At 44.1% G+C, this 18,188-nt stretch overlaps 1 protein-coding gene across 1 annotated transcript in view; it reads right to left on the reverse strand.

Moving 5' to 3' along the window:
* CEP89 (centrosomal protein 89) overlaps positions 1-18,188 on the reverse strand; it is a 1,352,699-nt gene that overhangs the window by 1,021,320 nt on the left and 313,191 nt on the right. The window contains exon 8 of the mRNA XM_085638793.1: positions 8,241-8,459. Within this exon, the coding sequence (XP_085494919.1) occupies positions 8,241-8,459 (219 nt within the window). The remainder of the gene's footprint in view (positions 1-8,240; positions 8,460-18,188) is intronic.

Raw genomic sequence — 18,188 nt, forward strand, 5'->3', positions numbered from 1 at the left:
TTTAAAGACCGCAGTCCCAAACTCAGGGACGAGAACAGTTTCTTGCCAAACTGCTCCAGCCTCTTGAATTCCTGATCGGGAGGAGCGGACGGGAAGGAGGATTGGGAGGTTGAGGCCTGGATAACCAGACTCTCGGGGTGGGGTGTTGGGAGAGGAAACTGGGGTCGCCCGGAGCAGGGCGGTGGCGCCGGGCAACGTTCAGGTCCACAGGAGGGACTGTGGAGGGCTTGGACCAAGTGCCCTGCAGAACGTCAATGAGGGCCTCATTAAACGGCAGCAGAGGCTCAGTGGAGCTTGCTGTCGGTTGAAGGACCTCAGTGAGGACGTTAGTCCTCACGGCCACAGCAGGCAACTCCAGCCCTAGGGCTTCGGCCGCCTTGCGCAGCACCACTGAGAAGGCTGCACCCTCCTCCGAGGCCACAGTCGGAGGAGAGATGAAACCAGCGTCCGGAAAGGTATCCAGACCGCTGGCATCCCCCAATTCCTCTGCCCAGTCCTGAGAAAGTTGGGCCTGAGCGGCCATAGGGTCATCATACCCATCCCAGTCGCCCTCGTCATCCGATTCCCGATAAACAGGAGGAACGATCGGAGCCGGGCAGTAGATGAAGCGTTCACCAATCGGCGCCGGCAGCGGATCCCTCGGGGACCTGCGGCGTCGGGGCTGGCGCCGTCGACGGCGCCGGGGCCAGAGCCGCCGGCACGCGAGGTTGCCCAGTCGAACCTGCGGGGCCCAAAGGCGCGCCTACAGGCGTCGACGGCGGAGCCAAGCCCCTCATGGCCGAGAGGAAGGCACTGACTTCCGCCGAAGTCGCATCAGTCCCAGGGACCGGCGGGTATGGGGACGGATGCGGCTCCTGTGGCACTGACGGAGCCGCGGGGGTGGGACCACCCTGACCCTCGGTCAAGTCGCGCGACCGGCGAGGGGAGTCCGAAGAGCGATGTCGTCTCTTGGACTTCTTTGAGTGCTTCGACTTACCCGAAGACCCTGACGAGCGATGACGATGGCTGTGGCTCCGCGATCGGTCCTTGGACCTCCTCCTGGACCGGGACCGAGAGCGGCGCGGCGCGGAGCCGAGTGACGAAGCTCGAGAAGCTTATGGGACCGCTCCCGCCTAGCTTTCGATGTCAAGGCCTGACAGTCGGGGCACGACTCTGCGTCGTGGTCGGCCCCCAGGCAGTAAAGGCACCGGCGATGGTGATCCGTCACCGACATCAGGCGATGACAAGCGTCACAGGCCTTAAAACCAGGCATCCTACCGGCACCAGAGTCGAGTCGATAGACCAAAAAGAGTCCAAAAGTTAGTTAAAAAATGACTAGGGGTAAGCTCTTCCCGGATCGGCGCTTACTGGCGAGGAAAAAAGAAGAACTGACGTCAGCGCGCGAGGGTGGCGTTTAAGTACTCCGACGACGTCATTCTGGCGCACGACGCCAACGACGGACGCGGAGCCGCAGACGACGCCTAGCGACGCGCAAGGGGTATTGCGACAAAAATCTTTCCGGATCCAGTCGGACGCCTGGGGATATTCTAAGGTGAGGAATCTAACTAACGTGTTTCTTCCAGATTCCCCCCTCACCATGAAGAAGGCAGATCAACGATGTATCCTAAACATGCTTCACCACCCTCCGTATACTCTGCAAGACCTTCAAATGGATACCCCCGAATCCAGGAAGACCATCACCCATGCACTCATCACCAGTAGGCTGGATGCCAGAATCAACAAATCTCTACTCCACAAACTCCAGATCGTCCAGAACGCCGCAGCCAGATTCGTCCTCAGCATCCCACGACAAGACCACATCACCCAGCACCTACAAGACCTCCACTGGCTCCCCGTCGAAAAAGAGTGACCTCCATCTGCTCACACATGCCTACATTGCCCTCCAAAACACCGGACCCCAATTCCTCAATGAAAGAATCTCTTTCTACACCCCCAAGAGAAACCTCAACTGACCTAGCCTTGGCCGAGATCCACTGCATCCATAGAGCTAGAACGGGAGGCAGATCCTTCTCCTACATTGCGGCAAAGACCTGGAACAAACTCCCCCTCAGCATCACACAAAGCCCCACACTGCAAGCAAGCATTCAGGAACAGCCTCAAGACCTGGCTTTTTGAATGAACGGAGCTGCCCGAATCCCACCCTCCCCCCCGGCGCCTTGAGACCCTCACGGGTGAATAGTGCGCTCTGTAAATCCCTGATTAATTGATTGACTATGCCAATGGAACCAAGCTATACCTGGCTGAAGAGCCCTATTTAGGGAAAAACCGGTCCTAGGTTTCTTCTGTTCTGGTTTAGGGAGAACCTGGTTTGGCAGTTCGGGCTGGACTGTTCCCATGAGGAGCAGGGTCATGACTGATTTACATATGGCTGGGTCCAAACTAAGGTGGCATGGTGGGCAGAAAAACAATAGACTGGGATGTGGCTGTGAATAACTCAAGGATTCCATCCGTCGCCTTGTTCTTTTTTTGCGGTGGACATAACAAGCACCTATTTCAGGTTCTGAGGATTTTTTATGACCTCTCACATTGTCCCAGTCCCTGGCTGCAGACACCGTAATTCACCAGCAGTGACGGATATTTGAGAAGGCTTTTAATATATCCACAAAGGAAAGAAAACAGCCAATACAGTTATAGTTTATAATTTATCACCCTTCTATTTCTACAAGCCATTATGTAAATAAAAAAGTGCTATGGTTGTTTTTCCTGGATGTTGTGCATGCAGCTGTCCTACCAATCCAAATGTACAGCTGGGACGTCAACTGACAGATGAAGAAGGCAAGGCACAACACCCCATCACCCAGCTCACACCCTCTGCATGCTCAGCCACCTAATAAACAACATTTGGACTGGCACTGATTATTTTCACAAATTAGGCACTGATTGAAGGCCAGTGGATTCACCCAATAACATCCAATGCATATATGGGGTCTAATCTAAATATATACAATCTGATGTAACAACCAAATTTATAAATAATTACAAATGCTAAAATATAGTCACTTAAATCCACACTAGGACACATATAAGGGAGAATAATGATTTTATTTTAATCTTGTTATTCTTCAATGAATAATATATTTTCAATTACAAAGAAAGGGGGTGAGGGCAGTGCTCCCTATGCAGTGCATACAAACATGATTACAATTAATATATATAAACAAGTGCACAAAACCAACAATACCAAAGCTTATTACAATTGTTAGACATAGCTATTGATCCAGGTTGTTCAAAATATCTACTGAGAATACAACATCATACACATAGGTCTGAGGGAAGGAAGGTAATTATCATGCTAAAGCAGAGGTTCCCAAACTCTTTGGACCCGCGTCTCCCTTGACCCATTGGCCACTGCTCGAGGCTCCCCACTGTTACTTTTTTTTGGGTAGGTGGGTGCAATGTAAACATGGCCTTGTTAGTACTTGCATTTTTCTTCTTGAAAATAATTGGAATGAGGCTGATGAAGGTATTATAATCATATACGAAGGGTGTTTCGTATTACTAAGGGGGCGCCTCTAATAAAATATTCCTAGTTACACTTCTTTGCCCATGCCTTTTTCAGAGTACCCTCAAACTTTTTCAACCCACTTATAGTGCTAGATAGCACCCCTATGCATGTAGGCCCTATTCCCAAAGCGTTTCTGCGCTTGAAGAATATTTGCATGCACCTCCATTTCTACCCATGTCATACGTGCCAAAGCATCCGTCTCAGCAGGGTGACTCACGATTTTTTAAAACCACATACAGCTTTATATTTGCTGTCTCCTCCCTAAATTGGCTCCAAATCAATGCAAGTAAAATAAATTCCTCAGATTTAGTTTTTTTAAACGCCCCTCTTGCTTCCAAATGTTGGCAATATGCTGTATATGGTGTTTTACTTCCCTATGCTCAAGGAGAGAGCCCGCCTGTCTGGAAATGTGTGTACTGAAAGAAATGTGTACTAGAAGTATATAAAATAGCGAAAGAACTTAGCAATCCAACCAGCATGTCCCAAACTATTCCCCCCGTCTGTAGAATCCTGCGAAAAAATTAGTAATTTCTTTTCGGACAAAATTTGCCAAATATACTCCACTTTTAATCCTACTACGGAAATAGATATCACGAGTCAGAAATTCCAGACTCCGCACCCAGAAGCAATGTCTGAAATGAGCAAATTCGCTTCCCTCACGGAACCTGAGGTTCTGAATGCAATGGGCGAAGTTAAGTCAGGATCCCCCCTGGATCCCTGCCCACACTTCATTTTTGCTCGGACAGCCTATGCCCATATGTTACCCAGCTCCTCAATAACTCACTCAACACTGCCACCTTCCCAGATATTTGGAAACAGGCAGTAATAACTCCTCTGTTAAAAAAGGCAGGAGCAGACATTCTCAATCACGAAAACTACCGCCCAATCTCCCAACTCCCATACCTATCTAAAGTACTGGAGAAATTGGTGAACAACAATTATCTAATTATCTTGAATCTAATGACCTACTGGACCCCTCACAGACGGGCTTCAGGGCTACCAACAGCACTGAGGCAACACTACTGGCAGTATCGGATAACATCAGGTCCTGTACCGACCAGGGAGGAGCCATAGCTCTGATACTTTTGGACCTGTCGGCAACATTCGACACGGTCTCCCATAATAGACTGCTGGAAACCCTTTATAAAAAGGGAATCCACTCCACATCACTGAAATGGCTTGGCTCGTTTCTCAACAACCGAACACAAATGGTCCGACTAGGTCAGTTCCAATCCAAACCCAATATCATTGGCTGTGGTGTTCCACAGGGAGCATCGCTAAGCCCCACTTTATTTAACACCTACGTTTCATCCCTGGCGGAAATCAGCAGAAAATGGGGTATTGGCATTTGCTCCTATGCAGACGAAACACAGCTAATGGTGGCTCTCGAAGAAAGACCTGAAGCCACCAAAATAAAGCTACATAACTGTCTCAGAAATGGCACAGTGGATGCAGAAGCACTGCCTGAAACTAAACGCAGGGAAAACAGAAATCCTGCTTTTTGGAGGCACCAAGTGGATTTGGGACGCCACATGGTGGCCACAAACACTCGGGCTGCTCCAATCCCTAAGCATTGTGCAAAAAATGTGGGTATCCTCATAGATGATACCTTATCAATGAAGGACCATGTGCAGGCCCTTTGTGGCAAGTGTTTTGCCACCTTGAAATTGCTACACAGGCTTTTTCCTTGGATCCCACTAGACTGTAGAAGAACAGTCACGCAGGGCTTGCTTATGAGTCAGCTTGACTATGGCAACGCTCTATTTGTGGGCATGAATGAGTCTCTCTTCACGCAGTTACAGGTGCTCCAAAATGCCGCAGCCAAGCTAGTATGCAATAAAAACAGACTAAGCTCAGCATCAAAGTGCATGAAAGACCTGCATTGGCTTCCTATGCGCCAAAGAGCTCTTTTCAAATTGCTCAGCCACGCTCACAGAGTACTATTCCAAAATGGCCCTAAAATACTACAGGGGAGAATCGAGTTCTATGTCCCTACAAGGAACCTGCGGTCTTCATATCTAGCACTAGCCAGAACAAAACGTATAAAGAAAGTAAGGTCCGGAGGACGCTCCTTCGCATACCTGGCAGCCAAGAAATGGAACGATCTCCCCACAGACCTACGACTCACATCCAACTATCTGGAGTTCAGTAAAAAATTGAAAACTCATCTGTTCCCTAAAAAACTAACACCTTCCTGCCTGTTCCAGCAGCCTAATACCCTCTTTCTTGCTATCAGCGCCTTGATATCCCCTGGGATGAATGTCGCACTCTATAAATAAATAAATAAATAAAGTATCTATGGTTCAAGTACAGATGTCAATACTTAATAATACTCAGATTGCGATGTTGGTCGGAAAGGCTCCGAACGAGATTCGAATTCTCTAAATCCGATTCGGAACCTATGTTTCCGACCGAATCGGATACATTTCCAACTGACCGATTACGTTGCAGGGAAACGGTTCAGGCGGTCCGATTCGGTTACGGACAGCATACGGAAAGCCCGAGTCATTCGGAGCCGAATCGTACAGCTCTATGGACACGATTTCCGACTGAGCGATTATGATGACCGATTCGGACAGCCGGTCCAAACTGGTTTGCCGGACACAAAATGGCTGTCGGAATCTGACTTTGGAGGCCTATAGCAGGACCCCCTTCACCCGTAGGCCTCTGGTTGGAAATCGTGGGGGTCCCCATGGGACCCCTCTTTCCAACCATGCACAGAGTAGCAGGCACCATGAGGTGCCTGCCAAAGGGTGCAAGGCTTTCCCCAACCACCCCTTTTTTCAATGGGAGCCTGTGTTCTCGTTTGGAACACAGGCTCCCATTGAAGTCACTGCGAGTCCAACCGAATGATGTTGGGAAGAATCGTAATCGGTTGGTCGGACTCGCAGAACCCAATTCGGTCGGAAACCATTCCGAACCAGATTCACTCGGAAGAGTTTCCGACTGACATTGTAATTGGCCCCTTATTGTGTTTAATGGACAGGACAACTGTACTTTCCTGATAACTTGCATTGGTCTAAAATGCATTTGGAAAAAAACAAAACTATTAAAGAGTCTAACAAAATAAATTAGGCATCTTACTTTGGGAGTGTTGGAATGTGGGGATTCAGTGAAATATGGATGTCATCTCCCTCAACATGCCATCAATTAAGCACTACGTTTCAAGCTTTAGGCATGTCACTTACAAATCATCAACATCATGCGTTTCAGTCTAATTAGTTTAACTGAAGCCAACAGACCCTTTAACATTAACCCCTTCAGCGCGGCGGGAATTCCCCCGCGGTGCTGAAGGGTTCGAGCGCGGGCGGGGCCATGACAGAACGGTTCCGTCATGAGCACAGCGCAACCGATGCTCATGACGGAACCGTTCCGTCATGGGCATGGAAGGGGTTAAATGCATTCAAGTGCTCGGTGTGTGGCTCCCCTGTCTAGGTTTGACAGCTCCCCAGGGAGACACGGCGCACAGTTGGGGAACCACTGTGCTAAAGTAACTGTTTGAGATCAGGAAAAGACTAAGCTTCCGTCTCTTCTCTTTTTATTCAATAATCATTTATTGTTACAATAACCTACACATTTACACAGTTTGTTTATAACTGGGGCAGCACAATTTACTTTGTCCTGCTCAGGCACATGACTGTATACTCCAAGAGGGTCAAAACTGCAACATTTAAATACCAGGACTAAACTTTATTCACAGTATATCTCATGGACAACTAGGATCACTTGCTGTGTCTTACAACTGCTTTCAGCCTGGCCATTAATGGCTTTTTGAACTTGCTAGAATATATTCACTTTACCATGTTTATATGCACAGTGTTGTGAGAACAACACACACCCTCTGTTATTTGTAAACACTGTTTTCATTGGAACTTCATATAAGGTGTCTATTGAAGGGCAACATGACTTAAATATAATCATTATTCAGCCTTAAATGTGTCCTAATGTGTACTCAATGACTATTTTAAGAACTTGTAATTAGGAATGGTTGCTGAATTAGTATGCCTATATTTGGATTGAATTTCCGTATATACATTGCAGGTACTTTTTGAGGGATCCCTAGGAAACCACTGTTTAGTTTCTAGTGCTACAAGCAATGTTCAGATGCACAATAAGAATGAGACAGTCAAAACTAGAAGGCAAGAGTTATTGGATGGTGGACTAATGTGCAGCATAAAAGTGACAATTAGACTAACGCTCCTAGTCATGGTGAATAATATTAATGTACTAACCAACAGCACTATGTTCCCTAGGCTAACAGATAAAAAAGAAATCTGGTAGACTACATATTTTGCATCATATGTCTCAGTTTGCATAGGCCACCTACACTTATTGCTCAGAGTTAAACACAATAAACTGAGAAATCACTGCAACACATATTCTTCTTTCATTACTCAAGGTTCAAGTACAAATGACTTAAGCATGTGGAGATTAAAGCAGTTTTATGTGACACAATCCATTAACTTTCCTACCCTAAATATTTGCAATTTCCGACGTCACCTCTTTCCTACCTCTTTTTATTTTTCTTCTCTTTCAGCCATCTTTCTTTTTTGTTGCACAAAAGACAGTGTTAAATATACATAGAAATAATATTTTAAAAAAGTGATGGCAATAAAAATAATATAGAAAATATTTTAAAAAATAGTAATTTTGTTACTCTGGTTTCTAAGCAATTTTAAAATATTTTGAATTTAGGCAGCATCATTAACTGAATCTTTTTGTAGTAAATGATTACCTTCCCTGTGTGTTTTTACTCCATCTTCTTCAAGCCTTCTGTTTTCATCTCCTAGTTCTTTTAGTTTCTGTCGCAATCCCTTGACTTGCTTTTTCAATTCTTTAAGTTCAATTGTAATGTTCTGGTTTTCAGCAGAAAGCAAATGGTTTAGGCTCTTGAGTTCATCAAATCTTTCTTTCGTTTGACCCACTGATTCATGGTGTGCTGTATCTGTCCGATCTAAACAATGGGAAACAAAATTCACTCAAGAATGACATGGACAGAGGCTGCCAAATTAGGGGCATTAAAGAACTCAAATGTATCTCAACACAAATAATAGATCTTTACAACAGACATTCATCTAGATTGATTGGAAGATTACCATGACAGTCACTGGGCTGCATGAATTGTGGACAGCTCTCATTTCAATCAGAGCCTAATTGTTATAACCAAACTGATTGTGCAAATAGATGGATTAAGCAAAGGAAGAACGGAGCATTGCTAGCAAAATGTTCCAGTTTGTTTTGTGAGGAAATTTCTCACAGGAAGAACCTTATCTTGATTTTATTGTGTCTGGCAATCATAAAATGCTGCTCATAAAGTTTAGAAAGTGTATTCTACTCACCAATACCTTGAGGAATCAATAGCCCAATCAAATTTTTTTTTTCATCCACTAGATCCTTAAAAAGCACTGGTTAGCCACATTTTCATAACCTTTTTCAATGAGTTTGGCATGGTGCAATGCAAAAGTCATTTTATTTTTTTCAAGGATTGTACTGCTGTTATGGTGTAAGAAACCAAAACATCCAGCATAAAAGATGATTAGCCTGGCTCAGTAAAGTCGCAAATCTGCACACCAATAGTGAAAATGTATGATAACATCATCTATAATTTGAAAAACATAAGGTAGAAAAAAAGCAGAATTAAATTTGGACATATTACTTAAATAATTGTATTTTTCCATGTGGTATGTCCCTTTATACGAAATGCAAAATGTTTTAATTATTCTTATGATGTGTGGGTTTATGGGCAAACATTATTAAAAAAAAACTTTTTAGTGTGAACTAACATTCATCATATACTTCTGTGAACTCACACATTTAGTCTCTATGCAAATCAGGAAATAATGTATCAAATAGTTTGCAAATGGGACCGAACCAGACCAACTATTGTAACAGATTATGGAAAGATGGTTCGTTGGAGATAAAAAATAAATCTGAACTGAAAGAAAACAAAGACATTATTGAATATCTTTTTAATTCTAGATGAACATACATTAAGTTCATGCTAACCTTGTTCATCAAAATATTCCACCCAAGTCATTGCAAAATTTCTACAGTACCACAAACAACAAAATCTTCATTCTTTCCAAGTTTAGCCGTGTTTAACAAAACAAAACATGTATCAAGCATAGGGAGCACTAATATTGGACTTTAAACTAGAATAACACAAATGCAATTATTTATTTAAAATGCTAATGTAACAGACAGTTCCAGACCCTAAGCTAACAAACACTGTTTAATGATCAGATTACAAATGAAAAATACCAAAACAAAATAATAAACCTTGAAAAGAGAAAGAATGAGATCCACAAATTAAAATTGTAAAACCAAAAAAACTCAAAATAATAAATAAAAAGAAAGATAAAAAAGTGGGCAAAAGATAATTTGAGAGATTATGGTTCAGCGGCACAGAAAAAATTCCAAACTCTAACTAGCATTGAGGAAGTTGATCTTTTAGTTCAGTGTCTGTAGTGTAGATAGATGGCTCAAAAGCTTTTAAGAGGTGTAATATGGATGATAAAGTAAGATGTTGTTCTAGATAATATCTTCTAATGAAACTGGCCAAATATGGCCAATATCCTGCAACAGAGCTGGCACCCATGACCACCAGTGCCTGCTTTCCAGTTGTACATTGAAATATTGATTGAAATATTAGCTGAAAAAAGGCAGAAGAGCTGTGGGGCAACCTGAGCCACTGACCTTGCTTCAAAGGTAAAGTGGTGCGACGATCGGAGAGCTCAATCAACTGAAGGAGCGGCACTTAAACAGCCAGGTGTGCTTGTGAATGTCTGCTCCGGACCCCACTTAACATTTAAGGTAAGCAGGAGGAGAATATTCAGGGTGTGGTACACAAAAAAGATTCTTCTTGCATGTGAGAGCTACACAGAGGATATCGTAGGGAGTGGGCCATGCCGAAACAGAGAGCCTGTGAGGGGAGATATTTAAAGCAAAGCATAGGGACTCCAGTGCAAAAAGATAAACAAAATAAAGAAACATCTCGGGGGATTCTCCCGGCCCAAGCGTGGAGCTGTAGAAGGGAAGCACATATACTGAATCCAGTATATGCAGTGGAATACAAAACCGAGCCCAAACAGGCTGATGAACGCCTAAATGCTGACAACCAAGGGACATTAAGATGCTCCAGTTATAAAGTGATAACGCCAATAGGAGAAGGGAAAAAAAGAGACCCACTGCACACCACGCAGGTCAATATATGGCTGTGGTAGGAGAAAGGAACATCAGCCGTGGGGCACAGCAACAAAGTTCAGGTGGGACAATACACTGACAGAAAAGACGCTGCAAAATGTGCAATAAAGAAACCCACTGTACCTAAACAGCATGCCAGTTAATGAAAAGTGATGGGGCGTGACAAATGAGCGAAACTAATGCAACAGAACAGATTGGATAAACACTTCTTCCAATGTCAGGATGCACTTATCTGCTCGCAGGAACTTCAGAGATATGAAGCAATATCCACTACTTCCAAAAACCACCTATTGCACCCAACAAAGTCAAAGTGCCAATGGTAATCCGGGGAAGAAGGGAAACATAACAAGGAACAGGGGAAGATCCCTCATCGATACTCTCTATGGCACTGGAGCCGTCAGGACGGGGAACACGACTACAAAAAATAGATAGATACTAATAATAAATTAGTGGACAAAAACTCTTCAATGTATGTCTTCCTTTAATTCTCCTAGTGAATCTGTCTTCTTTACCTTGCCCTTAAAAAAGGGCTTAACTCAATGTTTCATGTCTTCTTGAACATATGTATGAGACTTCGATTGGATTCTAAAAAAAACAAATACAAATGCTAAGCAAAACTTTTTCTGTATGGAAAGAAAAGAAATGTAGGAAAGACTTCTGTATTAATGTTAAAACCCACCTTCTATTGCAACTTGCTTGGTATCTTAAAGTCTCATGTCAGAAATCAAATTTAACCTTGTCTTCAGGTATTTTCTCTCCTTTGTGTTTTTAGATTTTACAGAAAAAGAAAAAGGGACGGATCCCCACAGTGCCAGGACCAGAATAAGGTAAGTACTATCACATAGTAAATAAGAAATGAAGGCAGCGCGGGAGCGCTGTTACCGTTCTAACATCTAGTGTCTTTCCTTAATTGGATTGCAGATATTTGAGGTTCCACACGGAAGAAGTCCTTTACTGCCCCACCAGGACCGCTGTCAGGAACTGCCGCAGGGACGCAGAGTAAAGAGAACGCCAGCGCGACGAGGAAGACGCCGCCAAGGACACCCCCAGGAATCAGGACCAACAACAATTATCGCCGCTGGAACGTCGGACCGAAGAAGCAACGCGGGCGAAGTCTGGACAAGAAGGCCAGCGACCCGACGCCGCTCCGAGCACCGAAGACCACCAAGGAGACACCAGGCTTTTGTAACCAAGGTAAGTAGAGGCAATAATGCGGGGAAGTTCGGAAGAACACGAAGCGAGAGCAGTCGAGGGAGAACGGGCTTTAACACATCTGACATCCCTTTGCGCATGCGCTTGGGCGAACAGCGGCGGCCATTTTAGTAGTTCCAAGGGACAGGGATCGGCAGTCCCGACAGTACACCCCCCCTCACGATCCTTCCAACCGGCTTAGGTATATCAGGGTGCCGTCTATGGAATATACATACTAATCGAGGGGCGTGTACATGGCAGGTCGGTTCCCAAGTACGTTCCTCAATACCATAGCGTTTTCAATGTATCAAGTATTGGAGCTGACGTCGAACTCTACGTGAGTCAATGATTGCCCCAATTTCATACTCCAGTTCTCCATTCACTATTATAGGGAGTGGAGCCTTGGGTAGACGTGTACCGGGTTCTACTGGTTTTAATAGCGACACATGAAATACGGGATGAATCTTCAAAGAAGCCGGAAGATCCAGCTTCATAGCAACAGGATTAACCACCTTACATATCTTGCATGGTCCAATATACCGGGGTTTAAATTTGCAAGATCCTCTTAGCATCAGATATTTAAAGGATAGCCAGACTTCGTCTCCTTGTTGATACCTGGGCTCTGTGCGCCTGTGGGAATCCGCCCTCTTTTTATAACTAGCCTTGGCGTTTTCTAGTGTAATTCGAGCTGTCTTGTGTATATCTTGTATTTCCCTTATGAAGTCTACGGCTGCATTGTCAGGACAAGAAGCAGGCTGTGATGCTAGCATAGTTTGTGGGTGAAAACCATAAGTGCAATAGAAGGGAGAGTGAGACGTGGATGAATGACAACTGTTGTTATCGGAAAACTCCGCAATCCATACCATTTCGTCCCAGTCGGTGAGAGAGTATAAAGTTTGACACCTGATGTATTGCTCGAAGCATTGGTTTACTCTCTCAGCTTGGCCATCTGTTTGAGGGTGGTGACTAGAGGATAACCGCAAGTCTATCTGTAATAAGGCTCCTAACCCCTTCCAAAATCTAGAGATGAACTGAGCCCCCCATATCTGATATCAGCACAGATGGAAGGCCGTGTAATCGTACTATGTGCTGGACAAAGAGAGAGGCTAAAACCCGTGATGAGGGGAGAGCTTTCAATGGGACAAAATAAATAAATAAATTAATGCATGGGTGGGGAGAACTAAACCTCCTTGGACATAAAAGAAATCCTGTTCTCTAGTGACTTCACGATTTTCTACTGTTTGTTTCATAGCCGGGGACACTTGTTCTTCTTTAACAGCTCTCAAAAAGTCGTCCTCGGAGCTTAGGGCACCAATTATTCTGTCTTTGGCTATTATGGGAGGAGGGTCACCCTGTAGTTCTGTGTTTTCATAGCCTAAACGGGACAAAGCATCTGCTTTGCCATTTCGTTTTCCTGCTTGGAACTGAATCAGGAAATCATAGTCGCTGAAGAATTGAGTCCAGCGTAGTTGCCTCATAGATAGAGCTCTGGCGGATTTCAAAAATTGTAAGTTACGATGGTCTGCGAGGACAAGTATTCGGTGGTTTGCTCCCGGTAAGTATTGTCTCCATTCCTCAAACACCCTTTTAATGGCTAATAATTCCTTATCACCAGCGGTATAGATTTGTTCAGCTGGCGCTAGTTTTCGGGAATAATACGCTATAGGATGAAGTTGTCCGGTTTTAGGATCAGTCTGAGAAAGAACCCCTCCTACAGCCACTTGAGAGGCATCAGCATCTACTATAAAAGGTCGAGAAGGGTCTGGATGTCGTAAGATTGGTGCCTTAGTAAAGGCGTTCTTCAATGTGGAAAAAGCCCTTTCTGCCTCAACAGTCCAACAAAACCTGACCCCTTTCTTTAATAACCTGGTTATGGGTGAAACCACATCAGAAAAATTATTAATAAAGCCCCTATAAAAGTTAGCAAAACCAAGAAAATTCTGGATCTCTTTCACGTTTTGTGGTGCTTGTCAACGCGTAATGGCTTCCACCATCCATACTGATTCCTTGAGGAGTTAACACGAATCCAAGAAAACTTACTTCCCTAGAATGGAAATAACACTTTTCTATTTTACAATATAAGTGGTTGTCTCGCAATCGTTCAAGGACTCTTGTTCTTGCTGTGATGAGGAATAAATTAAGAGATCGTCTATATAGGCAACGAAAAACAAGTCCAACATATCTTTTAGGACCTCATCAATGAAAAACTGAAAAGCCGAAGGGGCGTTACACAACCCGAAGGGCATCACCAAGTATTCGTATAACCCAAATTTGGTGCAAAAGGCTGTTTTCCATTCATCTCCTTCCCTAATTCTCACAAGATGGTAAGCTCCTCTTAAATCGAGTTTGGTGAAGATTTGAGCATTTTTTATTTGATCAAGGAGGGAAGATATTAATGGCAAAGGATACCTGTTCTTGATAGTGACCGCATTTAATGCTCTGTAATCTATGCAACATCTAAGACCTCCCTCTCTTTTAGGTATAAAAAAAAGAGAGGAGGAAGCTGGGAACCTGGAAGGGCGGATAAAACCTATTCATAGCATTTAGTCTAGATATTCCCTTGAGTACAAGTTTTCCTTCTCTGTTAAGGAATACACCCTACTACAGGGTATGCGGGCTCCAGGTAATAGGTCTATTCTACAATCAAATATCTATGAGGTGGAAGACTTGTAGCCTTTTCACTATCAAATACTGCTCTTAGATCCTGATAAACCGAAGGCAATTCTGGTTCCTCAATATGAGTCAGGGCATCAACCGTCTTTTTACTGATCCACTCAGGAAGAAGGTGTGCCTTACATAAGTCCGAGTTGAAATCTAATGTCATTGCTTTCCAATCGATAAGTGGGCAATGTTGGCGTAACCAGGGTAACCCCAGGATAGCTGGAAACTGAGGGGAGTGTAATGAGATTGAAAGCAATGAACTCGCGATGTTCTTCCTGAATGACTAATGTCAGATTTATGGTAGCATGAGTAATGAGACCAGACTTTAACTTACTCCCATCTGTAGTGGTGACCTCCTCCCAAGACCCCTTGGATACCCTAGGTATATTCTTCTCCTGAGCCCATTGTGTGTCCATGAAGTTGCCTGAAGCACCCGAGTCTACCATTATCTGTACGTCTGTAACCTGTTGTCCCCATATGAGACGTGAGGACAAGAAGAAGTGACTTGGCAAAGAAGGTGTTAGCGAGACAATCATTCCTGAAGTACCCAAAGCCTTTGTCTCACGAGACCTCGGGGTTTTCTAGTTTTCCGACTGTCTTGCCTGTTTTGGTTTTACAGGACATTCCCTAAGAAAATGTCCCTGCTTTCCACAATACAGACACAGTTTCTTTTCTCGTCTACGACTTCTTTCGTCTTCACTAAGAGGCCCTCTCACACTCCCTATTTGCATGGGTTCAGGCTCTTCTGTTGACTTTTCAGATTCAACTTTCTTTTCTCGGTAGGAAACGACTCGTCCTTCTGGTCTGCCTCTTTCTCTCTTTCTTTCTGATAGTCTGTGATCCAATTTAACTACAAGATCAATAAGAGCGGAGCAAGACTCAGGCGGATCAACAACCTGGGCTAGCATATCCTTCAACTCGTCTCTCAAACCACGGTAAGACAAAGTACTATGCTTCTCCTCAGGCCACCCGGCTTCTACCACTAACCTATTGAATGTAGAAATATAAGTCGCCAAGTCTTTGGTACCCTGTTTTAAGTTGAGAAGGTCAGAGTCGACTGAATGCACAAAGGAATGTTTATCAAATAATTTCTTAAATTCGTTCTTGAAAGCAGAGTAATTCTGTAATAAAGGATAATTTCTTTCTATTAAAGGTATAGCCCAGTTTGCGACAGACCCCCCCAAATAGGAAATGATAAAGACCACCTTCGCTTGATCCGATGGGAAACAAGAAGCTTTACACATAAAGTGTAATTGACACTGACTAATGAAGGCCGCGAACTTGGCAGGATCCCCCAAAAACCGCTCGGGGGGGCTAATGGAATGGACTGTGGAGTGGTGACTTGTATTACTGGAAGACCGGCACTTGGAGTCTGCGTAGGAATGACAGGAGTTCCCCCCCAAGTTGCCCATTCCCCGTTGTATACTATCTACTCTTTTCCTTGCGTTTCCTTTTGTAAGCTACCTATCATGTGTGCTAGATCTGTAAGGGTCACCTGATTCATGTCCATGACGTTCGGGCAAGACAATAATTTTCCTTATGGCTTCGCATTCTGTCAGGATGCACTTATCTGCTCGCAGGAACGTCAGAGACATGAAGCAATATCCACTACTTCCCAAAACCACCTATTGCACCCAACAAAGTCAAAGTGCCAATGGTAATCCGGGGAAGAAGGGAAACATAACAAGGAACAGGGGAAGATCCCTCGTCGATACTCTCTATGGCACTGGACCCGTCAGGACGGGGAACACTACTACAAAAAATAGATAGATACAAATAATAAATTAGTGGACAAAAACTCTTCAATGTATGTCTCCCTTTAATTCTCCTAGTGAATCTGTCTTCTTTACCTTGCACTTAGAAAAGGGCTTAACTCAATGTTTCATGTCTTCTTGAACATATGTGTGAGACTTCTATTGGATTCTAAAAAAAATAAAAATGCTAAGCAAAACTTTTTCTGTATGGAAAGAAAAGAAATGTAGGAAAGACTTATGTATTAATGTTAAAACCCACCTTCTATTGCAAATTGCTTGGTATCTTAAAGTCTCATGTCAGAAATAAAATTTAACCTTGTCTTCAGGTATTTTCTCTCCTTTGTGAAAAAGGGACGGATCCCCACAGTGCCAGGACCAGAATAAGGTAAGTACTATCACATAGTAAATAAGAAATAAAGGCAGCGCGGGAGCGCTGTTACCGTTCTAACATAGAGTGTCTTTCCTTAATTGGATTGCAGATATTTGAGGTTCCACACGGAAGAAGTCCTTCACTGCCCCACCAGGACCGCTGTCAGGAACGGCTGCAGGGACGCCGAGTAAAGAGAACGCCAGCGTGACGAGGAAGACGCCGCCAAGGACACCCCCAGGAATCAGGACCAACAACAATTATCGCCACTGGAACGTCGGACCGAAGAAGCAACGCTGGCGAAGTCCGGGGAAGAAGGCCAGCGACACGACGCCGCTCCAAGCACCGAAGACCACCGAGGAGACGCCAGGCTTTTGTAACCAAGGTAAGTAGAGGCAATAATGCGGGGAAGTCCGGAAGAACGTGAAGCGATAGCAGTCGAAGGAGGCCGGGCTTTAACACACCTGATCTCCCTCCGCGCATGCGCTTGGGCGTACGGCGGTGGACATTTTAGTAGTTCCGAGGGACAGGGATCGGCAGTCCTGACATTCCAAGATGACAACACAGACCCACAACCAGAAATTAACTAGACAAAGGGAAGCACACAGGACAACTCAGACCAATCTCTAAAAGAAATCCTACAGGAGTTAGAGAGTTTAGAAATATCTTCCCACAGACTATTGACACAGTGGAACTCAACATCAATCAACTTAGAATGGACATACAGAAAGTTTCCAAAACATTAAAGCCTGTAGAAAAGACGGTGGAGTACACCTCTTTTATCAAAAATATGAAAGAAAAAAATCAGACAATTTAGAATCGTTACTCAAGGATTGCATGCCAGGGCAGAGGATGCTTAGAGGATGCTTGCGGCGCAACAATATACACCTGGTAGGAATAGCCAAGACAGCAGAAAGGGTCTCCACAGAAAGCTTTGGGGAAGTCTTGATCATGGACGCCACCAGCCAGAAGGCCTTTCTGGCATTTTAACAATTGAAAGTACACTGTGCCCCATGTTCCACTCCCAAAGTCCAGGTGCACAATCAAGACCAATATTAGCCAGTGTCATGAACTTTATGGATGGTAATGCAATACTTACAGAAGACAGATTCAACTGCCTCATGCAAATGGAAACAATAAAGGTCATGTTATTCCCAGACTATACATAGGCAGCACAATCCATATGAAGATCGCTTAGCATGGCTAAAGCGGAATTAGGCAAATGCAACATATTATATGATATTCCCATCAAAATTAGGGGTCTTACCAGAAGGGAAGACAAGTTTATTCACTAATCTGGAAGTAGTTTTGGAATGATTAAAGGGATGGAGGAAAGATCCACAACATCACTAAAGCGTACAACTACTATTGACCTGTCAAAAGAGAGAGAAGATTGGTAACCGAACACAAAGTAGTAGAGGAAGAAAGGACTGACAAGCCCAGGAGAAGAACAAGAATGTAACAAGCACAGAAAGTAAATAAATTAACTGCAAAACCCCACGAGGCT

Source organism: Triturus cristatus, chromosome 12 (assembly GCF_964204655.1).
Source record: "Triturus cristatus chromosome 12, aTriCri1.1, whole genome shotgun sequence".
Lineage (NCBI taxonomy): Eukaryota > Metazoa > Chordata > Amphibia > Caudata > Salamandridae > Triturus > Triturus cristatus.